The 26,577-nt window shown below is 44.3% G+C and overlaps 1 protein-coding gene across 1 annotated transcript in view; it reads right to left on the reverse strand.

Annotated features, from left to right (window-relative positions):
• Positions 1 to 26,577, reverse strand: part of LOC110536862 (phospholipid phosphatase-related protein type 1) — a 190,145-nt gene that overhangs the window by 101,139 nt on the left and 62,429 nt on the right. The window contains exon 3 of the mRNA XM_090191435.1: positions 20,807 to 20,995. Coding sequence (XP_090047561.1) covers positions 20,807 to 20,995 — 189 coding nt within the window. The remainder of the gene's footprint in view (positions 1 to 20,806; positions 20,996 to 26,577) is intronic.

Genomic DNA, 26,577 nt, shown 5'->3' on the forward strand with positions numbered 1-26,577 from the left:
AACACCTAGTCCTAACACCAACACCTAGTCCTAACACTTAGTCCTAACCATAACACCTAGTTCTAACACCTAGCCCTAACACCTAATCCTGACCCTGACACCTAGCCCTAAGACCTCATCCTAAAACCTAGTCCTAGCCCTAACACCTGGTCCTAAAACCTAGTCCTGACCCGAACAACTAATCCTAACACTTAGTCCTGACCCTGACACCTAGCCCTAAGACTTAGCCCTAACACCTAGTCCCAACACCTAGAACTGAACCTGACACCTAGCACTAAGACCTAGTCCTAAAACTAAGTCCTGATCCTAACACATAGTTCTAACACCTAGTCCTAAAACCAAGTCCTGACCCTAACACCTAGTCCTAACACCTGGTCCTAACCCTATCACCTAATCCTAACACCTCCACCTAACACCTAGCCCTAACACCTAGTCCTAACACCTGGTCCTAACCCTATCACCTAATCCTAACACCTTGTCCTAACACCTAGCCCTAACACCTAGTCCTAACACCTAGTCCTGACCCTAACACAAGTCCTAACACCTAGTCCTAACCCTAACACCTAGTCCTAACACCTAGTCTTAACCCCTAGTCCTGACCCTAACACCTAGACCTAACACCAAGTCCTAACCCAAACACCTAGTCCAAACACCTAGTCCTGACCTTAACTCCTAGTCCTAACACCTAGTCCTAACCCTAAAACCTAGTCCTAATACCTAGCCCTAACACCTAGTCCTAATACCTAGCCCTAACACCTAGTCCTAACACCTAGTCCTAACCCTAACACCTAGTCCTAACACCTAGTCCTGACCCTAAAACCTAGTCCTAACACCTAGCCCTAACACCTAGTCCTAACATGTAGTAATAACACCTAGTCCTGACCATGACATCTAGTCCAAAAACCTAGTCCTAACCTTAACACCGAGTCATAACACCTAGTCCTGACCTTAGCACCTAGTCCTAACATCAAGTCCTAACCATAACACCTAGTGCTAACACCTAGTCCTGACCCTAACACCTAGTCCTAATACCTACTCTTAACCCTAACACCTAGTCCTAACACCTAGTCCTGACTCTAAAACCTAGTCCTAAGACCTAGCCCTAACACCTAGTCTTAATACCTAGACCTAACACCTAGTCCTAACCCTAACACCTAGTCCTAACATCTAGTCTTAACCATAACACCTAGTCCTAACACCTAGCCCTAACACCTAGTCCTAACATGTAGTCATAACACCTAGTCCTGACCATGACACCTAGTCCTAAAACCTAGTCCTAACCCTAACACCTAGTCATAACACCTAGTTCTGACCTTAGCACCTAGTCCTAACATCTATATCTAACCATAACACCTAGTCCTAACACCTAGTCCTGACCCTAACACCTAGTCATAATACCTACTCTTAACCCTAACACCTAGTCCTAACACCTAGTCCTGACTCTAAAACCTAGTCCTAACACCTAGCCCTAACACCTAGTCTTAATACCTAGACCTAACACCTAGTCCTAACCCTAACACCTAGTCCTAACATCTAGTCCTAACCATAACACCTAGCCCTAACACCTAGTCCTAATACCTAGCCCTAACACCTAGTCCTAACACCTAGTCCTAACCCTAACACCTAGTCCTAACACTTAGTCCTGACCCTAAAACCTAGTCCGAACACCTAACCCTAACACCTACTCCTAACCCTAACACCTAGTCAGTCATAACACCTAGTCCTGACCTTAGCCCCTAGTCCTAAATTCTAGTCCCAACCATAACACCTAGTCCTGACCCTAACACCTAGTCCTAACACCTAGTCCTAACCCTAAAACCTAGTCCTAACACCTAGCCCTAACACCTAGTCCTAATACCTAGCCCTAACACCTAGTCCTAACACCTAGTCCTAACCCTAACACCTAGTCCTAACCTGAACACCTAGTCCTAACCATAACACCTAGTCCTAACACTTAGTCCTAACCCTAACGCCTAGTCATAACACCTAGTCCTTACCATAACACCTAGTCCTAACACCTAGTCCTAACACCTAGCCCTAACACCTAGTCCTAATACCTAGCCCTAACACCTAGTCCTAACACCTAGTCCTAACCCTAACACCTAGTCCTAACACTTAGTCCTGACCCTAAAACCTAGTCCTAACACCTAACCCTAACACCTACTCCTAACCCTAACACCTACTCATAACACCTAGTCCTGACCTTAGCCCCTAGTCCTAAAATCTAATCCCAACCATAACACCTAGTCCTGACCCTAACACCTAGTCCTAACACCTAGTCCTAACCCTAAAACCTAGTCCTAACACCTAGCCCTAACACCTAGTCCTAATACCTAGCCCTAACACCTAGTCCTAACACCTAGTCCTAACCCTAACACCTAGTCCTAACCTGAACACCTAGTCCTAACCATAACACCTAGTCCTAACACAAAGTCCTAACCCTAACACCTAGTCCTAACCATAACACCTAGTCCTAACACCTAGTCCTAACCCTAACACCTAGTCCTAACACCTGGTCCTGACCCAAACACCTAGCCCTAACATCTAGTCCTAACACCTAATCTTAACCCTAACACCGAGTCCTAACACCTAGTCCTAACATCTAGTCCTCACCATAACACCTAGTCCTAACACCTAGTCCTAACCCTAACGCCTAGTCATAACACCTAGTCCTAACCATAACACCTAGTCCTAAAACCTAGTCCTAACACCTAGCCCTAACACCTAGTCCTAACACCTAGTCCTAACACCTAGTCCTGACCCTGACACCTAGTCCTAACACCTAGTCCTAACCCTAACACCTAGTCCTAACCCTAACACTTAGTCCTAACACTAACACCTAGTCCTAATACCTAGTCCTAACCCTAACACCCAGTCCTAGCCCTAACACCTAGTCCTGACCTTGACACCAAGTCCTAACATCTAGTCCTAACATCTAGTCCTAACCATAACACCTAGTCCTAACACCTAGTCCTAACACCTAGTCCTCACCGTAACACCTAGTCCTAACCCTAACACCTAGTCCTAACCCTAACACCTAGTCCTAACACTAACACCTAGTCCTAACACTAACACCTAGTCCTAACCCAAACACCTAGTCCTAACCCTAACACCTAGTCCTAACCCTAACACCTAGTCCTAACCTTAACACCTCGTCCTAGTCCTAACACTTAGTCCTGACACCTAGTCCTAACACCTAGTCCTAACCCTAACACCTAGCTATTGCACTGGTCCTGCTTTTGCCATACCTCCAAAATCACATTTTTGTCATGCCTCCTCTGGAGGTCTGGAGAATTTTGTATTAGCTGAAACGGTTTGAATGGGCCTTTGGATTACAGCGGCTACATTTTGATTGGATGTTACAGTTCAAGAACAGCGCCCCCCCCCACATGCCCAGGGTTGAAGGAGCGCTGTGTGTCACTACCCGGCCGGGTAGAGTATGCTAGTTTCAAGTGCAAACATACTGCTTTGTATTCAGGACAAAAAAATAATTTCTTGCATTTTACGTAATGTTGGGGCCTTATTGCAAAGAGGATGCATGTATTAGAATATTTTTTATTCTGTACAGGCTTTTCTCTTTACAATCTGTAATTTATGTTAGTATTGTGGAGAAACGACAATGTTGTTGATCCATTCTCAGTGGTTTCCTTCCTCTCCGTCAACTGAGTTAGGAAGGACACCTGTATCTTTATAGTGACTGGCTGTATTGACGCACCACTCAAAGTGTAAAATGAATAACTTCACCATGCTGAAAGGGATATTCAATGTCTGCTTATTCAAAGGTGCCCATCTTTGGGAGGCATTGGAAAACCTCCCTGGTCTTTGTGGTTGAAACTGCTTGAAATTCACTACTCAACTCAATTATATGTGTGGGGTACAGAGATGTCCTTCAAAACCCATGATAAACACTATTATTGCAAACTATTATGTGACTTGTTAATCAAATATTTACTATTAATCTTATTTAGGCTTGCCATAACAAAGGGGTTGAATACTTATTGACTCAAGACATTTCAGCTTTTCATTTTTAATTAATTGAGATTATGTTCTCCAAATGAATATTCCTTTGACATTATGGGGTATTGTGATGTCATTATGGGGTATTGTGATGTCATTATGGGGTATTGTGATGTCATTATGGGGTATTGTGATGTCATTATGGAGTATTGTGATGTCATTATGGGGTATTGTGATGTCATTATGGGGTATTGTAATATCATTATGGAGTATTGTGATGTCATTATGGGCTATTGTGATGTCTTTATGGGGTATTGTGATGTCATTATGGGGTATTGTAATGTCATTATGGAGTATTGTGATGTCATTATGGGGTATTGTGTGTCGCTCCGTGACACAAAATCTCAAAAGAATACATTTTAAATTCAGACTGTAAGACAACAAAATGTGGAAAAAGTAAAGAGGTGTCAATATTTCTATAAGAGACGCAGATCATTTTAGTTCAATAATGTGCTGTTTTAACCCTGTTTGTACCGCACACATTTTGTTTTATTTTAGCTTTATAATTGTGAGAGAAATTTAACTAGCTATCTAGTTATACGTAGGTAGCTTTCCAAGTTAGCTGACTATTTTCAAAACGAACCTCATTGTGGCTAGTTACTTCTTCACCCTCATGCAAGCCTTTACAACCAAATATCCCTACAGAAACATCAACATTTTAAATATTGATACTGCCAGCATTCTCCCATTTTGCTGCAGCTTCTGCTCATCTTTAAATAAAATAAAAATGCTGCGAAAACCAGTGTCGGTGGGTAAATAGTGTCCTAAAACCAGCGTCTCAGTGGGTAAATAGTGTCCTAAAACCAGCATCTCAGTGGGTAAATAGTGTCCTAAAACCAACGTCTCAGTGGGTAAATAGTGTCCTAAAACCAGCGTCTCAGTGGGTAAATAGTGTCCTAAAACCAGCGTCTCAGTGGGTAAATAGTGTCCTAAAACCAGCATCTCAGTGGGTAAATAGTGTCCTAAAACCAACGTCTCAGTGGGTAAATAGTGTCCTAAAACCAGCGTCTCAGTGGGTAAATAGTGTCCTAAAACCAGCATCTCAGTGGGTAAATAGTGTCCTAAAACCAACGTCTCAGTGGGTAAATAGTGTCCTAAAACCAGCGTCTCAGTGGGTAAATAGTGTCCTAAAACCAGCATCTCAGTGGGTAAATAGTGTCCTAAAACCAGCGTCTCAGTGGGTAAATAGTGTCCTAAAACCAGCATCTCAGTGGGTAAATAGTGTCCTAAAACCAACGTCTCAGTGGGTAAATAGTGTCCTAAAACCAGCGTGTCAGTGGGTAAATAGTGTCCTAAAACCAGCGTCTCAGTGGGTAAATAGTGTCCTAAAACCAGCATCTCAGTGGGTAAATAGTGTCCTAAAACCAACGTCTCAGTGGGTAAATAGTGTCCTAAAACCAGCGTGTCAGTGGGTAAATAGTGTCCTAAAACCAGCGTCTCAGTGGGTAAATAGTGTCCTAAAACCAGCATCTCAGTGGGTAAATAGTGTCCTAAAACCAGCATCTCAGTGGGTAAATAGTGTCCTAAAACCAGCATCTCAGTGGGTAAATAGTGTCCTAAAACCAGCATCTCAGTGGGTAAATAGTGTCCTAAAACCAGCGTGTCAGTGGGTAAATAGTGTCCTAAAACCAGCGTCTCAGTGGGTAAATAGTGTCCTAAAACCAGCATCTCAGTGGGTAAATAGTGTCCTAAAACCAGCATCTCAGTGGGTAAATAGTGTCCTAAAACCAGCATCTCAGTGGGTAAATAGTGTCCTAAAACCAGCATCTCAGTGGGTAAATAGTGTCCTAAAACCAGCGTCTCAGTGGGTAAATAGTGTCCTAAAACCAGCGTGTCAGTGGGTAAATAGTGTCCTAAAACCAGTGTCTCAGTGGGTAAATAGTGTCCTAAAACCAGCATCTCAGTGGGTAAATAGTGTCCTAAAACCAGCATCTCAGTGGGTAAATAGTGTCCTAAAACCAGCGTCTCAGTGGGTAAATAGTGTCCTAAAACCAGCGTCTCAGTGGGTAAATAGTGTCCTAAAACCAGCATATCAGTGGGTAAATAGTGTCCTAAAACCAGCGTGCCAGTGGGTAAATTCACCAGTGGTTGTTTAGCTGAATGTTTATTAGTCCTCACGCAGGGTTTTTCCGACGGCGCTAATCTAGTGAGCACTTTTGGAGCAGGGTATTTGATTGGTTTGACAAGCTGTGAGGCATCACTAGCGTCACCGACTGGTACCCATCCGTCTTTAGCTGATTTCTGCCACGGGCTTCACGTACGCTTCCCATTTTAGGAAGCCTGGTTTGAGATGAGCCCAAACCATGAATCCCGACCCCCTAAAAGTCAGGGGGGGGGGGGGGGGGTGCAAACACAGACACACTGTGTCAACAAACATACAGTGCCTTGTGAAAGTATTCGGCCCCCTTGAACTTTGCGACCTTTTGCCACATTTCAGGCTTCAAACATAAAGATATAAAACTGTATTTTTTTGTGAAGAATCAACAACAAGTGGGGCACAAACATGAAGTGGAACGACATTTATTGGATATTTCAAACTTTTTTAACAAATCAAAAACTGAAAAATTGGGCGTGCAAAATTATTCAGCCCCCTTAAACTTCTTCACCATACTTGAGACGCAGACGTCTCAAGTAGGCACCTGGAAATGCAAATGCGCTACGCTAAATGCTAAATGTACTCGTTACAACTCAAACCTTGATCAAAATTCACAAGCAGGGTATTGAATTAAAGCTACACTCGTTGTGAACCTAGCCAGCAAGTCAGATTTTTTAAATGCTTTTCGGCGAAAGCATGAGAAGCTATTATCTGATAGCATGCACCCCCCAAAATGCCAGCACGACACGTAAACAACAGATTTTGCGGTAGCCGGCGCTACCCAAAACGCAGAAATAAAATATAAAACATTCATTACCTTTGACGAGCTTCTTTCTTGGCACTCCTATATGCCCCATAAACATCACTATTGGGTCTTTTTTTCGTTTAAATCGGTCCATATATACCCAAAATAGCTTTGTATGGAAGCTGTGTCATTCAGAAAAAAACATCGTTTTTAAACGCTGCGTAATTTTTTAAAATTAAAAAAGTCGACGATAAACTTTCACAAAACACTTCGAAATCCTTTTGTAATCCAACTTTAGGTATTAGTAAACGTTTATAATCTATCAAAATGATTACAGGGCGATGTCTATTCAATAGCTCCTCGTTTGCAAATCAATGGCTGCCAATGTCTACATTAACAACATCCGGGTGAAGACTGGAAGAAACGGATGCCAGATAGATGGATTTTCCAACAATGAATTCAATTGAAAATGACGACAATGGCGACATCGTGTGGAATTTGTATGAATTGCAGGCAGGTCGATATTAAATTTTGTCCTCTTTTAACAAGTCGTGGAAGTGACTTATGGAAATTATTTTTAGCTTTCAGAGAGCAGTTTTTCTTGCGTTTTTCAATGAAACACACGATCTGTTATAGTCACAGCCGTGATTTAACCAGTTTTAGAAACTTCAGAGTGTTTTCTATCCACACATACTAATCATATGCATATACTATATTCCTGGCATGAGTAGCAGGACGCTGAAAAGTTGCGCGATTTTTAACAGAATGTTCGAAAAAGGAGGGGGTAGAAGTAAGAGTTAAGTTAATACTTTGTAGCGCCACCTTTTGCTGCGATTACAGCTGTAAGTCGCTTGGGGTATGTCTCTATCAGTTTTGCACATCGAAAGACTGACATTTTTTCCCATTCCTCCTTGCAAAACAGCTCGAGCTCAGTGAGGTTGGATGGAGAGCATTTGTGAACAGCAGTTTTCAGTTCTTTCCACAGATTCTCGATTGGATTCAGGTCTGGACTTTGACTTGGCCATTCTAACACCTGGATATGTTTATTTTTGAACCATTCCATTGTAGATTTTGCTTTATGTTTTGGATCATTGTCTTGTTGGAAGACAAATCTTCGTCCCAGTCTCAGGTCTTTTGCAGACTCCATCAGGTTTTCTTCCAGAATGGTCCTGTATTTGGCTCCATCCATCTTCCCATCAATTTTAACCATCTTCCCTGTCCCTGCTGAAGAAAAGCAGGCCCAAACCATGATGCTGCCACCACCATGTTTGACAGTGGGGATGGTGTGTTCAGGGTGATGAGCTGTGTTGCTTTTACGCCAAACATAACATTTTGCATTGTTGCCAAAAAGTTCAACTTTGGTTTCATCTGACCAGAGCACCTTCTTCCACATGTTTGGTGTGTCTCCCAGGTGGCTTGTGGCAAACTTTAAACAACACTTTTTATGGATATCTTTAAGAAATGGCTTTCTTCTTGCCACTCTTCCATAAAAGCCAGATTTGTGCAATATACGACTGATTGTTGTCCTATGGACAGAGTCTCCCACCTCAGCTGTAGATCTCTGCAGTTCATCCAGAGTGATCATGGGCCTCTTGGCTGCATCTCTGATCAGTCTTCTCCTTGTATGAGCTGAAAGTTTAGAGGGACGGCCAGGTCTTGGTAGATTTGCAGTGGTCTGATACTCCTTCCATTTCAATATTATCGCTTGCACAGTGCTCCTTGGGATGTTTAAAGCTTGGGAAATCTTTTTGTATTCAAATCCGGCTTTAAACTTCTTCACAACAGTATCTCGGACCTGCCTGGTGTGTTCCTTGTTCTTCATGATGCTCTCTGCGCTTTTAACGGACCTCTGAGACTATCACAGTGCAGGTGCATTTATACGGAGACTTGATTACACACAGGTGGATTGTAATTATCATCATTAGTCATTTAGGTCAACATTGGATCATTCAGAGAGCCTCACTGAACTTCTGGAGAGAGTTTGCTGCACTGAAAGTAAAGGGGCTGAATAATTTTGCACGCCCAATTTTTCAGTTTTTGATTTGTTAAAAAAGTTTGAAATATCCAATAAATGTCGTTCCACTTCATGATTGTGTCCCACTTGTTGTTGATTCTTCACAAAAAAATACAGTTTTATATCTTTATGTTTGAAGCCTGAAATGTGGCAAAAGGTCGCAAAGTTCAAGGGGGACGAATACTTTCGCAAGGCACTGTAAACACATGATTTGAACAAATAACATGTGTTGTTGTTGTATGAGAGTAGTTTTCCCTCCATGACAAACCAACACAAGGAGGACAGCATTTATCTATTTAAAATCTAAATCTATTTTACAGGACACTATAAATACTACAGTACATGTCCTGAATCTATTTTACAGTACAATAATTACAGTACATGTCCCGAATCTATTTTACAGGACAATAATTACAGTACATGTCCTGAATCTATTTTACAGGACAGGACAATAATTACAGTACATGTCCTGAATCTATTTTACAGTACAATAATTACAGTACATGTCCTGAATCTATTTTACAGGACAATAATTACAGTACATGTCCTGAATCTATTTTACAGGACAGGACAATAATTACAGTACATGTCCTGAATCTATTTTACAGGACAATAATTACAGTACATGTCCTGAATCTATTTTACAGGACAGGACAATAATTACAGTACATGTCCTGAATCTATTTTACAGTACAATAATTACAGTACATGTCCTGAATCTATTTTACAGTACAATAATTACAGTACATGTCCGGAATCTATTTTACAGGACAGGACAATAATTACAGTACATGTCCTGAATCTATTTTAAAGGAGTACATTTTGCTGTAATTTAATTTGTCCTAATGGACAACTTGAGGCTGTGTTTTTTTTATTGATAAAAAAGCTTTTTTGAATCTAAGTATGTAGAAGGCTAGTTGGTAAGAGCCTTTTCTGCCCAAGGAAAGGAAATGTCCTGAGGCAAAGTGTTAGCCTCTATATTGTATTACATGTATTATTAATCCCGATCTGCCTGGGGTCCAGCAAAATTAAGGACGTTTATACAATTGTAAAAACATTAAAATACATTCAAAGATTTCACAACACACTGTGTGCCCTCAGGCCCCTACTCCACCACTACCACATATCTACAACACACTGTGTGCCCTCAGGCCCCTACTCCACCACTACCACATATCTACAACACACTGTGTGCCCACAGGCCCCTACTCCACCACTACCACATATCTACAACACACTGTGTGCCCTCAGGCCCCTACTCCACCACTACCACATATCTACAACACACTGTGTGCCCTCAGGCCCCTACTCCACCACTACCACATATCTACAACACACTGTGTGCCCTCAGGCCCCTACTCCACCACTACCACATATCTACAACACACTGGGTGCCCTCAGGCCCCTACTCCACCACTACCACATATCTACAACACACTGTGTGCCCTCAGGCCCCTACTCCACCACTACCACATATCTACAACACACTGTGTGCCCTCAGGCCCCTACTCCACCACTACCACATATCTACAACACACTGTGTGCCCTCAGGCCCCTACTCCACCACTACCACATATCTACAACACACTGTGTGCCCTCAGGCCCCTACTCCACCACTACCACATATCTACAACACACTGTGTGCCCTCAGGCCCCTACTCCACCACTACCACATATCTACAACACACTGTGTGCCCTCAGGCCCCTACTCCACCACTACCACATATCTACAACACACTGTGTGCCCTCAGGCTGCTACTCCACCACTACCACATATCTACAACACACTGTGTGCCCTCAGGCCCCTACTCCACCACTACCACATATCTACAACACACTGTGTGCCCTCAGGCCCCTACTCCACCACTACCACATATCTACAACACACTGTGTGCCCTCAGGCCCCTACTCCACCACTACCACATATCTACAACACACTGTGTGCCCTCAGGCCCCTACTCCACCACTACCACATATCTACAACACACTGTGTGCCCTCAGGCCCCTACTCCACCACTACCACATATCTACAACACACTGTGTGCCCTCAGGCCCCTACTCCACCACTACCACATATCTACAACACACTGTGTGCCCTCAGGCCCCTACTCCACCACTACCACATATCTACAAAACACTGTGTGCCCTCAGGCCCCTACTCCACCACTACCACATATCTACAACACACTGTGTGCCCTCAGGCTCCTACTCCACCACTACCACATATCTACAACACACTGTGTGCCCTCAGGCCCCTACTCCACCACTACCACATATCTACAACACACTGTGTGCCCTCAGGCCCCTACTCCACCACTACCACATATCTACAACACACTGTGTGCCCACAGGCCCCTACTTCACCACTACCACATATCTACAACACACTGTGTGCCCTCAGGCCCCTACTTCACCACTACCACATATCTACAACACACTGTGTGCCCTCAGGCCCCTACTTCACCACTACCACATATCTACAACACACTGTGTGCCCTCAGGCCCCTACTCCACCACTACCACATATCTACAACACACTGTGTGCCCTCAGGCCCCTACTCCACCACTATCACATATCTACAACACACTGTGTGCCCACAGGCCCCTACTTCACCACTACCACATATCTACAACACACTGTGTGCCCTCAGGCCCCTACTTCACCACTACCACATATCTACAGGTACTAAAGACATGTCTATGTATAGTGCGTATGTTATCGTGTGTGTGTGTGTGTGTGTGTGTGTCGGGGGGGGGATTGTGTGTGTATGTATGTATGTGTGTGTGTGGTGTGTGGTGTGTGTCTGTGCCAATGTTTATGTTGCTTCACAGAGGACAGTGTAAGAAAGGAGGACAGCATCCTGAGTCAATGTGGTAGATTCTATAAAGATAACTCAGGCTTAATATTTTTATTAATGATGGAGAAAGATGTACACCACATTCATACAACAAACCCCCACTAGTCCACATCCATACAAACCCCCACTAGTCCACATCCATACAAACCCCCACTAGTCCACATCCATGCAACAAACCCCCACTAGTCCACATCCATACAACCCCCCACTAGTCCACATCCATGCAACAAACCCCCACTAGTCCACATCCATACAAACCCCCACTAGTCCACATCCACACAAACCCCCACTAGTCCACATCCATGCAACAAACCCCCACTAGTCCACATCCATACAAACCCCCACTAGTCCACATCCATACAACCCCCCACTAGTCCAAATCCATGCAACAAACCCCCAGTAGTCCACATCCATGCAACAAACCCCCACTAGTCCACATCCATACAAACCCCCACTAGTCCACATCCATGCAACAAACCCCCACTAGTCCACATCCATACAAACCCCCACTAGTCCACATCAATGCAACAAACCCCCACTAGTCCACATCCATGCAACAAACCCCCACTAGTCCACATCCATGCATCAAACCCCCACTAGCCCACATCCATGCAACAAACCCCCACTAGTCCACATTCATGCAACAAACCCCCACTAGTCCACATCTATGCAACACACCCCAACTTATCCACATCCATGCAACAAACCCCCACTGATCCACATCCATGCAACAAACCCCCACTGATCCACATCCATGCAACAAACCCACTAGTCCACATCCATGCAACAAACCCCAACTAGTCCACATCAATGCAACAAACCCCCACTAGTCCACATCCATGCAACAAACCCACTAGTCCACACCCATGCAACAAACCCACTAGTCCACACCCATGCAACAAACCCACTAGTCCACACCCATGCAACAAACCTCCACTAGTCCACACCCATGCAAAAAAAAATAGTCCACACCCATGCAACAAGCCCACTAGTCCACACCCATGCAACAAACCCCCACTAGTCCACACCCATGCAACAAACCTCCACTAGTCCACACCCATGCAACAAACCCACTAGTCCACACCCATGCAACAAACCCCCACTAGTCCACACCCATGCAACAAACCTCCACTAGTCCACACCCATGCAACAAACCCACTAGTCCACACCCATGCAACAAACCTCCACTAGTCCACACCCATGCAACAAACCCACTAGTCCACACCCATGCAAAAAAAAAACTAGTCCACATCCATACAAACCCCCACTAGTCCACACCCATGCAACAAGCCCCCACTAGTGAAGGAGAAAATAGAAACAACATTTTATTCATTGTGTTTTATTGCTTTTTCTATTACCACCAGACAGTGTTATTAGATATCAGAGGGATTCTTCATAACTTAAAACTGTGTTTCTGAGTTCACTAAGAGAGAGAGAGGGGGGTGTTACAATAAAGAGAGATAGAGGGGGGATGTTACAATAAAGAGAGAGAGAGGGGGGATGTTACAATAAAGAGAGAGAGAGGGGGGATGTTACAATAAAGAGAGAGAGAGGGGGGATGTTACAATAAAGAGAGAGAGGGGGATGTTACAATAAAGAGAGGGGGATGTTACAATAAAGAGAGAGAGAGGGGGGATGTTACAATAAAGAGAGAGAGAGGGGGGATGTTACAATAAAGAGAGATAGAGGGGGGATGTTACAATAAAGAGAGATAGAGGGGGGATGTTACAATAAAGAGAGAGGGGGGATGTTACAATAAAGAGAGAGAGGGGATGTTACAATAAAGAGAGAGGGGGATGTTACAATAAAGAGAGAGAGGGGGATGTTACAATAAAGAGCGAGGGGGGGATGTTACAATAAAGAGAGAGAGGGGGATGTTACAATAAAGAGAGAGAGAGGGAGGATGTTACAATAAAGAGAGAGAGAGGGGGGATGTTACAATAAAGAGAGATAGAGGGGGGATGTTACAATAAAGAGAGATAGAGGGGGGATGTTACAATAAAGAGAGAGGGGGGATGTTACAATAAAGAGAGAGAGAGGGGGGATGTTACAATAAAGAGAGAGGGGGGATGTTACAATAAAGAGAGAGAGGGGATGTTACAATAAAGAGCGATAGAGGGGGGATGTTACAATAAAGAGAGAGAGAGAGGGGATGTTACAATAAAGAGAGAGGGGGATGTTACAATAAAGAGAGAGAGGGGGATGTTACAATAAAGAGCGAGGGGGGGATGTTACAATAAAGAGAGAGAGGGGGATGTTACAATAAAGGGAGAGGGGGATGTTACAATAAAGAGAGAGGGGATGTTACAATAAAGAGAGAGAGAGGGAGGATGTTACAATAAAGGGAGAGGGGGATGTTACAATAAAGAGAGAGGGGATGTTACAATAAAGAGAGAGAGAGGGAGGATGTTACAATAAAGAGAGAGAGAGGGAGATGTTACAATAAAGGGAGAGGGGGATGTTACAATAAAGAGAGAGAGAGGGAGGATGTTACAATAAAGAGAGAGAGGGGATGTTACAATAAAGGGAGAGGGGGATGTTACAATAAAGAGAGAGAGAGGGGGGATGTTACAATAAAGAGAGAGAGGGGATGTTACAATAAAGAGAGAGGGGGATGTTACAATAAAGGGAGAGGGGGATGTTACAATAAAGAGAGAGAGAGGGGGGATGTTACAATAAAGAGAGAGAGGGGATGTTACAATAAAGAGAGAGGGGGATGTTACAATAAAGAGAGAGAGAGGGGGGATGTTACAATAAAGAGAGAGGGGGATGTTACAATAAAGAGAGAGAGGGGGATGTTACAATAAAGAGCGAGGGGGGGATGTTACAATAAAGAGAGGGGGATGTTACAATAAAGAGAGAGAGGGGGATGTTACAATAAAGAGCGAGGGGGGGATGTTACAATAAAGAGAGGGGGATGTTACAATAAAGAGTGAGAGGGGATGTTACAATAAAGAGAGAGAGGGGGATGTTACAATAAAGAGAGAGAGGGGGATGTTACAATAAAGAGAGAGAGGGGGAATGTTACAATAAAGAGAGAGAGGGGGGATGTTACAATAAAGAGAGAGAGGGGATGTGACAATAAAGAGAGAGAGGGGATGTTACAATAAAGAGAGAGGGGGGATGTTACAATAAAGAGAGAGAGGGGATGTTGCAATAAAGAGAGAGAGGGGATGTTACAATAAAGAGAGAGAGGGGATGTTACAATAAAGAGAGAGAGGGGATGTTACAATAAAGAGAGAGAGGGGGATGTTACAATAAAGAGAGAGAGGGGGATGTTACAATAAAGAGAGAGAGGGGGGATGTTACAATAAAGCGAGAGAGGGGGATGTTACAATAAAGAGAGAGAGGGGGGATGTTACAATAAAGAGAGAGAGGGGATGTGACAATAAAGAGAGAGAGGGGATGTTACAATAAAGAGAGAGAGGGGGGATGTTACAATAAAGAGAGAGAGGGGATGTGACAATAAAGAGAGAGAGGGGATGTTACAATAAAGAGAGAGAGGGGGGATGTTACAATAAAGAGAGAGAGGGGGATGTTACAATAAAGAGAGAGAGGGGGATGATACAATAAAGCGAGAGAGGGGGATGTTACAATAAAGAGAGAGAGGGGGGATGTTACAATAAAGAGAGAGAGGGGATGTGACAATAAAGAGAGAGAGGGGATGTTACAATAAAGAGAGAGAGGGGGGATGTTACAATAAAGAGAGAGAGGGGGATGTTACAATAAAGAGAGAGAGGGGATGTTACAATAAAGAGAGAGAGGGGATGTTACAATAAAGAGAGAGAGGGGGATGTTACAATAAAGAGAGAGAGAGGGGATGTTACAATAAAGAGAGAGAGAGGGGATGTTACAATAAAGAGAGAGAGGGGGGATGTTACAATAAAGAGAGAGAGGGGGGATGTTACAATAAAGAGAGAGAGGGGGATGTTACAATAAAGAGAGAGAGGGGATGTTACAATAAAGAGAGAGAGGGGGGATGTTACAATAAAGAGAGAGAGGGGGATGTTACAATAAAGAGAGAGAGAGGGGATTTTACAATAAAGAGAGAGAGGGGGGATGTTACAATAAAGAGAGAGAGAGGGGGGATGTTACAATAAAGAGAGAGAGGGGGATGTTACAATAAAGAGAGAGAGGGGGGATGTTACAATAAAGAGAGAGAGGGGGGATGTTACAATAAAGAGAGAGAGGGGGATGTTACAATAAAGAGAGAGAGGGGATGTTACAATAAAGCGAGAGGGGGGGGATGTTACAATAAAGAGAGAGAGGGGATGTTACAATAAAGAGAGAGAGGGGGGATGTTACAATAAAGCGAGAGGGGGGGATGTTACAATAAAGAGAGAGAGGGGGGATGTTACAATAAAGAGAGAGAGGGGGATGTTACAATAAAGAGAGAGAGGGGATGTTACAATAAAGAGAGAGAGGGGATGTTACAATAAAGAGAGAGAGGGGATGTTACAATAAAGAGAGAGAGGGGGGATGTTACAATAAAGCGAGAGGGGGGGGATGTTACAATAAAGAGAGAGGGGGGATGTTACAATAAAGAGAGAGAGAGGGGGGATGTTACAATAAAGAGAGAGAGGGGGGATGTTACAATAAAGAGAGAGAGGGGATGTTACAATAAAGAGAGAGAGAGGGGGGATGTTACAATAAAGAGAGAGAGGGGGGATGTTACAATAAAGAGAGAGAGGGGGGATTTTACAATAAAGAGAGAGAGGGGGATGTTACAATAAAGAGAGAGAGGGGGGATGTTACAATAAAGAGAGAGAGGGGGATGTTACAATAAAGAGAGAGACATTGGGATGTGACAATAAAGAGAGAGAGAGGGGGGATGTGACAATAAAGAGAGAGAGGGGGGATGTTACAATAAAGAGAGAGAGAGGGGATGTTACAATAAAGAGAGAGAGGGGATGTTACAATAAAGAGAGAGAGGGGGGATGTTACAATAAAGAGAGAGAGGGGGATGTTACAATAAAGAGAGAGAGAGGGGATGTTACAATAAAGAGAGAGAGAGGGGGATGTTACAATAAAGAGAGAGAGGGGATGTTACAATAAAGAGAGAGAGAGGGGAATGTTACAATAAAGAGAGAGAGGGGGGATGTTACAATAAAGAGAGAGAGGGGGGATGTTACAATAAAGAGAGAGAGGGGGATGTTACAATAAAGAGAGAGAGAGGGGATGTTACAATAAAGAGAGAGAGGGGATGTTACAATAAAGAGAGAGAGGGGGGATGTTACAATAAAGAGAGAGAGGGGGATGTTACAATAAAGAGAGAGAGAGGGGATGTTACAATAAAGAGAGAGAGAGGGGGATGTTACAATAAAGAGAGAGAGAGGGGATGTTACAATAAAGAGAGAGAGAGGGGGATGTTACAATAAAGAGAGAGAGGGGGATGTTACAATAAAGCGAGAAAGGGGGAATGTTACAATAAAGAGAGAGAGGGGGGATGTTACAATAAAGAGAGAGAGGGGGGATGTTACAATAAAGAGAGAGAGGGGATGTTACAATAAAGAGAGAGAGGGGGGATGTTACAATAAAGAGAGAGAGGGGGGATGTTACAATAAAGAGAGAGAGAGGGGATGTTACAATAAAGAGAGAGAGGGGGATGTTACAATAAAGCGAGAAAGGGGGAATGTTACAATAAAGAGAGAGAGGGGGGATGTTACAATAAAGCGAGAAAGGGGGAATGTTACAATAAAGAGAGAGAGGGGGGATGTTACAATAAAGAGAGAGAGGGGGGATGTTACAATAAAGAGAGAGAGGGGGGATGTTACAATAAAGAGAGAGAGAGAGGGGATGTTACAATAAAGAGAGAGAGAGGGAGGATGTTACAATAATGAGAGAGGCTTGAGTCTCCAGAGGCGTCAGGATAATTAGTCTTCTGAAACCAGGCGGTGTGGTGCAGTGGTCACAGGAGTGTAGAAACAGTGCCCTCTAGTGTTGATTCTCGGAAGTAATAAAAACTGATCGGCGTCTCAGTGCTTTCTACATGAGGACTTGAAAATTATATATTTTTTTACCCAGTTGTTCTGTCGGAAGCCCACGACTGGATAACTCATGACATTACGTGCCAAGATTCTCTAATCGGCGTCCTTTAATCAAGCCTATCACAAGACAAACAAAACAGATGTTCTGGAATGGTCTGCTGAAGGTCATTATCAGAGCCCCTTTATGGCCTACATGTCAGAAGAGGAGGGGGGTATGGGGGGGGGGGGGTTCACTGCTATGTTCCAAAAAAGGAACCCTTCTCTCCCCTTTCTCTCTGCAACAAAGAGGACATGGCCCAGAGAGGAAGAAAAGGACATATCATTTCAAAATGTTGGGCTCGTGAACTGTTGTAACAACCCATATAAATGTTTCTACTTTTTCCTGTAATATGTGTTTGACTGAAATATGAAAGGTACAGAGCTGACCAGAGACATGTTTATAGACTATGTATTCTACCCTGGAGATAGTTGTTCATTGTTCAAGACACCTTTTGTCATTCTGTGAACACGTATGAGTAAATCTCCTGTTTCATATCATATGAACGTTGCCATGTTGACTCCTTACAAATCAACTGGGCGGGTCCCAATGACACAGATCAGCCCTTAGAGCATGCCCTCTGTCAGTCTCCCTAAATAAATACAAGGTCTTACTAACCAAAAATCAGATCGGTGCTTCGGGAGGTGTGTGGCCACCACCTTAGAGGTTCAATGATTCAGCGCATGGGAAAGCGAACGCAACTCTGACCGTAATCACCTGAGAGGAACTTTTGCTGAACAACACACTCCGATCCCTCACAACGACCCGCTGAGTTTCCCATCTCTCTCAGAAGGGACCCAAACGTTACATCGAACACCAGTGTGTCATAACAAACCTTTATCTCCTTGGACTGAACGAATTGAGAACTGAACCGAGAAAGAACAGCGAGAGGACGCGTGACCTCCTACGAGAGGAAGCAGCCCCTTTGACTGAAAGCTCCAACACCAGGACCACTGACACCCCCCCCCCCCCCCCCCCGTTCCCCTGCCTACCACTCCGCCATGTCTCCCCATTGGACCAGACGACACTCAGCTAAAGGTACATGTAAATACCTCATTGAATTTACCCTTAGTGTGACACTGTGTCTGTGTAAACATGGTGGCAGTAACTGATTATATTAACAATGTTAATTACATATTAGGATCAATACGGTGTCCAAATTCCAATGCGAACTGATAGCCTAGACACTGGCGACCCCCGGTGGAACCTTACTAACGTAACCACTGGCGACCCCCGGTGGAACCTTACTGACGTAACCACTGGCGACACCTGGTGGAACCTTACTGACGTAACCACTGGCGACACCTGGTGGAACCTTACTGACGTAACCACTGGCGACACCTGGTGGAACCTTACTGACGTAACCACTGGCGACACCTGGTGGAACCTTACTGACGTAACCACTGGCGACACCTGGTGGAACCTTACTGACGTAACCACTGGCGACACCTGGTGGAACCTTACAGACGTAACCACTGGCGACACCTGGTGGAACCTTACTGATGTAACCTCTATGTGACCCCTGGTGGAACCTTACTGATGTAACCTCTATGTGACCCCTGGTGGAACCTTACTGATGTAACCTCTATGTGACCCCTGGTGGAACCTTACTGATGTAACCTCTATGTGACCCCTGGTGGAACCTTACTGATGTAACCTCTATGTGACCCCTGGTGGAACCTTACTGATGTAACCTCTATGTGACCCCTGGTGGAACCTTACTGACGTAACCTCTATGTGACCCCTGGTGGAACCTTACTGATGTAACCTCTATGTGACCCCTGGTGCAGCTATCCTTAAACCTCTGAAAACTCCAGCAACACTCTAACAAATGATCTTAAATATCCATAGCCAAAGTCAAAAGACAGTGAAAATAGCGGTCCCAATCAAACATAGAAATACATTTTAAAGAGAAATTAGGTTGATGCATTGATATTTTCTGTTGTATTAATTAACACATCTATTCATTAAATACCGAAAACAACTAAAGATAAAGGAGCACAGATAAAAGCACCTTTGTGTCTGGAGACAGAAGTCCCAGAAAGGGGTTCAACTTGTTTTACAAACTGAGACAGAAGTCACAGAAAAGGGTTCAACTTGTTTTACAAACTGAGACAGAAGTCACAGAAAAGGGTTCAACTTGTTTTACAAAGTGAGACAGAAGTCCCAGAAAGGGGTTCAACTTGTTTTACAAAGTGATTCAAAAGAACAGGTGCTTGACTCCTAATGAAATAAAGTGACTCTGTACTTTAACAGCGAAGGAGAAAAAAGCTGCTTCCGTCACGAACAGAGACAGGAAGCTAGAGATGCATCCATAGATGATGTACAGTATACACTGTCTGATGTCATTGTACCTGTTCTATGTTGTTACAGGTACAGTATACACTGTCTGATGTCATTGTACCTGTTCTATGTTGTTACAGGTACAGTATACACTGTCTGATGTCATTGTACCTGTTCTATGTTGTTACAGGTACAGTATACACTGTCTGATGTCATTGTACCTGTTCTATGTTGTTACAGGTACAGTATACACTGTCTGATGTCATTGTACCTGTTCTATGTTGTTACAGGTACAGTATACACTGTCTGATGTCATTGTACCTGTTCTATGTTGTTACAGGTAAACACTGTTTGATGTCATTGTACCTGTTCTATGTTGTTACAGGTACAGTATACACTGTCTGATGTCATTGCCCCAATATAGATATTTTTCTTTGTTTCTTTACTCATCAAAGTAAAAATGCTTTTCAGACCGTCACATTGTTATTATTCATACATTCTTGTAATACCTGTTACTGTTAATTACATCTCAATTTGCTTGAGCAACAGTGGACTTGTCATTCATGCTAATAAAGCTAATCAGACAGACAGACAGACAGACAGACAGACAGACAGACAGACAGACAGACAGGCAGGCAGGCAGGCAGGCAGGCAGGCAGGCAGGCAGGCAGGCAGGCAGGCAGGCAGGCAGGCAGACAGACAGACAGACAGACAGACAGACAGACAGACAGACAGACAGACAGACAGACAGACAGACAGAGAATACTCACGATGATGGTGGGAGTGGCGGCGACCACGCAGTAGAGGATGAGGGGAGGGATGAAGCTGCTCTCGTCCACCCCGGGGTACGGCTTCATCAGGTCAGCATCGTTGCAGAAGAACCCCTGGACGTGGATGCCGAACGTGTCGGTCAGCTCAAAGTAGTAGGCCAGCAGGACGGTCCCTGCCATTATCACCAGCTGGAGAGACGACATCAGGGAGATATCAGGCTGGAACCCTAATCTAACCTAAATACAACCTGACCTAACTCAAAGTAGTGGGCCAGCAGGACGGTCCCTGCCATTATCACCAGCTGGAGAGACAACATCAGGGAGATATCAGGCTGGAACCCTAATGTAACCTAAATACAACCTGACCTAACTCAAAGTAGTGGGCCAGCAGGACGGTCCCTGCCATTATCACCAGCTGGAGAGACAACATCAGGGAGATATCAGGCTGGAACCCTAATGTAACCTAAATACAACCTGACCTAACTCAAAGTAGTGGGCCAGCAGGACGGTCCCTGCCATTATCACCAGCTGGAGAGACAACATCAGGGAGATATCAGGCTGGAACCCTAATCTAACCTAAATACAACCTGACCTAACTCAAAGTAGTAGGCCAGTAGGACGGTCCCTGCCATTATCACCAGCTGGAGAGACGACAACAGGGAGATATCAGGCTGGAACCCTAATGTAACCTAAATACAACCTGACCTAACTCAAAGTTGTAGGCCAGTAGGACAGTGCCCACCATGATCACCACCTGAATGAACAACACGGTCACATTAGTGACTAAGGCTTTGTTTACACTGCAGGCCTTAATCTTTAAACCAATTTTGTTTTTCAAATCCGTTTTGGAATACTGACTGTCCAAACAGTAAGTTACAAGTGACCAAATCAGATTTGTGTGTGTGTTCAGACAGCTATGATAGTTGTCATAGTAACGTCAGGTGTGTGAGCAGTGGTGCCGCCTGATTGGTGGTGGTGCTCGTGCTTCCTGTCACAGTTATGTAGCAAGCTAAGGTGACAAATATGCAAACTTGTAAGGACACGTTTAAAGCCTCAAAATGTAACATGATCCAACTAGCTAGCTAGGTATCCGTTCAGCTAGCCACAGCAGTCAACTAGCTAGCTAGGTAGCCGTTCAGCTAGCCACAGCAGTCAACTAACTAGCTAGGTAGCCGTTCAGCTAGCCACAGCAGTCAACTAACTAGCTAGGTAGCCGTTCAGCTAGCCACAGCAGTCAACTAGCTAGCTAGGTAGCTGTTCAGCAAGCCACAGCAGTCAACTAGCTAGCTAGGTAGCTGTTCAGCAAGCCACAGCAGTCAACTAGCTAGGTAGGTAGCTGTTCAGCTAGCCACAGCAGTCAACTAGCTAGGTAGGTAGCTGTTCAGCTAGCCACAGCAGTCAACTAGCTAGCTAGGTAGCTGTTCAGCTAGCCACAGCAGTCAACTAGCTAGGTAGGTAGCTGTTCAGCTAGCCACAGCAGTCAAATATCAAATTCCATGTGCTTTTTGGCTGTTTAGAGTGCAGGAAAAATATCAGATTCTAATCAGATATGCAAAAAAATGGATTTGAGTGACTTAGAACTGCCAATGTGAACCATGCTTAATGGATGCCTAGAATAAACCCTAACCTTAGCTTCGGCGAGCTTCAACCCGACTTTGCTATTTTGTGATTATTTTGATTATACCTGAGAGGGGGGGGGGGATATGCCTCTTCAGCAGCACATGGTGTGTTGACTCCCATTGTTCAACCGTCTTGAAATACCCAATGCTCAAATTCTGACTCTTCTACCTCTCTTTTCATCTGTTATCGTGACTGTATACATTCTACCTCAGGACAACAACAACAAGATGGCGCTTAAACTGTACCGGGCTATAAACAAATCAAATCACATGTTATTGGTCACATACACATATTTATCAGATGTTATTGGTCACAAACACATATCAAATCAAATCAAATTGTATTTGTCACATACACATGGTTAGCAGATGTTAATGCGAGTGTAGCGAAATGCTTGTGCTTCTAGTTCCGACAATGCAGTAATAACCAACGAGTAATCTAACCTAACAATTTCACAACTACTACCTTATACACACAAGTGTAAAGGGATGAAGAATATGTATATAAAGATATATGAATGAGTGATGGTACAGAACGGTCTAGGCAAGATGCAGTAGATGGTATCGAGTACAGTGTATACATATGAGATGAGTAATGTAGGGCATGTAAACATTATATTAAGTGGCATTGTTTAAAGTGGCTAGTGATACATGTATTGCAGGTGTTATTGCAGGTGCAGTGAAATGCTTGTGTTCCTAGCTCCACTAGTGAAGTAATATCTAACAATTCACAACAATACACACAAATAAAACTCTCTCGCCCACTATCAGAAATGTAAGTCAAATCCCTTTTTAACCACAGAGAGAGAGATGTTACGGTAAGGTAAAGTCAAATAGTTGAATAATTAAACAGTATTTCTGTAATCCAAACATTTGGAATGGTAGTTGGGAATTTAAAGAACAACCCTGTTGAATTTGTTACTAATTTGTCATGAAACTGAAGACGGTAGAACATGTGTCTGCTCTCTCTGAGACATGAAGCCGTGTGCCTGGTCTCTCTGATAAATGAAGCCGTGTGTCTGGTCTCTCTCTCTGAGACATGAAGCAGTGTGTCTGGTCTCTCTCTCTGAGACATGAAGCCGTGTGTCTGATCTCTCCCTCTGAGCCGTGTTTCTGGTCTCTCTATCTGAGACATGAAGCCGTGTGTCTGGTCTCTCTCTCTGAGACATGAAGCCGTGTGTCTGGTCTCTCTCTTTGAGACATGAAGCCATGTGTCTGGTCTCTCTCTCTGAGACATGAAGCCGTGTGTCTGGTCTCTCTGAGACATGGAGCCGTGTGTCTGATCTCTCCCTCTGAGCCGTGTGTCTGGTCTCTCTATCTGAGACATGAAGCCGTGTGTCTGGTCTCTCTCTCTGAGACATGAAGCCGTGTGTCTGGTCTCTCTGACACATGAAGCCGTGTGTCTCATCTCTCCCTCTGAGCCGTGTGTCTGGTCTCTCTCTCTGAGACATGAAGCAGTGTGTCTGGTCTCTCTCTCTGAGACATGAAGCCGTGTGTCTGGTCTCTCTCTCTGAGACATGAAGCCGTGTGTCTGGTCTCTCTCTCTGAGACATGAAGCCGTGTGTCTGGTCTCTCTCTCTGAGACATGAAGCCGTGTGTCTGGTCTCTCTCTCTGAGACATGAAGCCGTGTGTCTGGTCTCTCTCTATGAGACATGAAGCCATGTGTCTGGTCTCTCTGATAAATGAGCCCGTGTGTTTGGTGTCACCCTCTGAGACATGAAGCTGTGTGTCTGGTCACTCTCTCTGAGACATGAAGCTGTGTGTCTGGTCTCTCTTTCTGAGACATGAAGCTGTGTGTCTGGTCTCTCTTTCTGAGACATGAAGCTGTGTGTCTGGTCTCTATCTCTCTGAGACATGAAGCCTTTGTAGTGGTTAGCTGCATGACTACTAACACTTTATATAACCAAGACTGGTTGGCTAGTAGCATTTAGGCCTGGTTGGCTAGTAGCCAACATAATTCAAATAAAGAAATAGTTGGGTGATGTTTATAAAGAGGCTATTTTTTGAAAACTATTAGGACCAGTTTCCCAGACACAGATACAGCCTAGTCCTGGACAGACAAAGCAAACCCAATGGACATTCTCCATTTGAAGTGGAGTTTTAGTCCAGGTATAGGGTAAATCGCCCCTTAGTTACAAGAGAACCGGCCTTAGTTACAAGAGAGAAGCTTCCGTTCCATTGACCTTGATGGAGTAAGGAAGGAGACAGACAGTCTAATCAAATACCTACACTTTAATCAGCACTAGGATATTACAGACAGTCTAATCAAATACCTACACTTTAATATTACAGTCAGTCTAATCAGCATCAGTGTAAAAAAAAAAACGAACAAACAAGGCAATCGTAACATGTCATCCCCCATGAATGAGGCATCATTCACCCAGTGGTGTCTGAGATATCGTGTGACGTACACATGAACAAATGTACGGAGACAGATTCATAGTCCCCTTCTCAATTTCATCGTGGGGGACCATAAAACGTACTGCTGATGAGTGTAACAATAGAAGGTAAATTACATAAATTGCCATTTCTAACTGAAAACATACTGTGCCACAGTGAATGTGGCAATTTCCACTGGTTTTGAAAGCGATTGGATTGTTCAAATGAAGATAAAATACAGCCAAGCGACTGAGGACCACAGCGGCTGTCTTGGAACATAGCCCAGTCACTAACCCAGTGACTCTGACAGCCCCCAGGTAATTCCCGTTATTACTACATGAGTTTTGTGTATTGACTGCTGGAAATTCTCTCAATTCTAGGGGTGCTAAAATCAGACTCTACACTCTCCGGCAGACTTTAAAACCAGCCTGAGGCTAATGGAGCTAACGGAGCTGATGGGGTGATCGGGGATAACGGAGCTAACAGGGATAACAGAGCTAACAGGGATAACAGAGCTAACAGGGATAACGGAGATAACAGGGATAACGGCGCTAACAGGGATAACGGAGCTAACAGGGATAACGGAGCTAACAGGGATAACTGAGCTAACGGAGCTGATTGGGCTAACGGGGATAACGGAGCTAACAGGGATAACGGAGCTAACAGGGATAACTGAGCTAACAGGGATAACGGAGCTAACAGGGATAACGGAGCTAACAGGGATAATGGAGCTAACAGGGATAACGGAGCTAACGGAGCTGATGGGGTGATCGGGGATAACGGAGCTAACAGGGATAATGGAGCTAACAGGGATAACGGAGCTAACAGGGATAACGGAGCTAACGGAGCTGATGGGGCTAACGGGGATAACGGAGCTAACAGGGATAACGGAGCTAACGAAGCTGATGGGGCTAACAGGGATAAAAAAGATAACAGGGATAACGGAGCTAACAGGGATTACGGAGCTGATGGGGCTAACGGGGATAACGGAGCTAATAGGGATAAAGGAGCTGATGGGGCTAACGGGGATAACGGAGTTAACGGAGCTGATGGGGCTAACGGGGATAACGGAGCTAACAGGGTTAACGGAGCTAAAGGAGCTGATGGGGCTAACGGGGATAACGGAGCTGATGGGGAAACGGGGTTAACAGAGTTAACAGGGATAACGGAGCTAACGGAGCTGATGGGGTTTAACGGGGATAATGGAGCTAACAGGGATAACGGAGCTAACAGGGATAACGGAGCCAACAGGGATAACGGAGCCAAAAGGGATAACGGAGCCAACAGGGATAACGGAGCTAACAGGGATAAGGGAGCTAACAGGGATAACGGAGCTAAAGGAGCTGATGGGGCTAACGGGGATAATGGAGTTAACAGGGATAACGGAGTTAACAGGGATAACGGAGCTAACATAGCTGATGGGGCTAACGGGGATAACGGAGCTAACAGGGATAACGGAGAAACGGAGCTGATGGGGCTAACAGAGCTAACGGGGCTAACAGAGCTAACGGGACTAACGGAGCCAACGGGACTAACTGAGCTAACGGGACTAACTGAGTCAACGGGACTAATGGAGCCAATGGGACTAACTGAGCTAACGGGACTAACTGAGCTAACAGGACTAACTGAGCTAACGGGACTAACTGAGTCAACGGGACTAACTGAGCTAACAGGACTAACAGAGCTAACGGAGCTAACGGAGCCAACGGGACTAACTGAGCTAACGGGACTAACGGAGCCAACGGGACTAACGGAGCCAACGGGACTAACGG

Source organism: Oncorhynchus mykiss, chromosome 12, assembly GCF_057628025.1.
Source record: "Oncorhynchus mykiss isolate SJ-2025 chromosome 12, ASM5762802v1, whole genome shotgun sequence".
Taxonomy (NCBI): domain Eukaryota; kingdom Metazoa; phylum Chordata; class Actinopteri; order Salmoniformes; family Salmonidae; genus Oncorhynchus; species Oncorhynchus mykiss.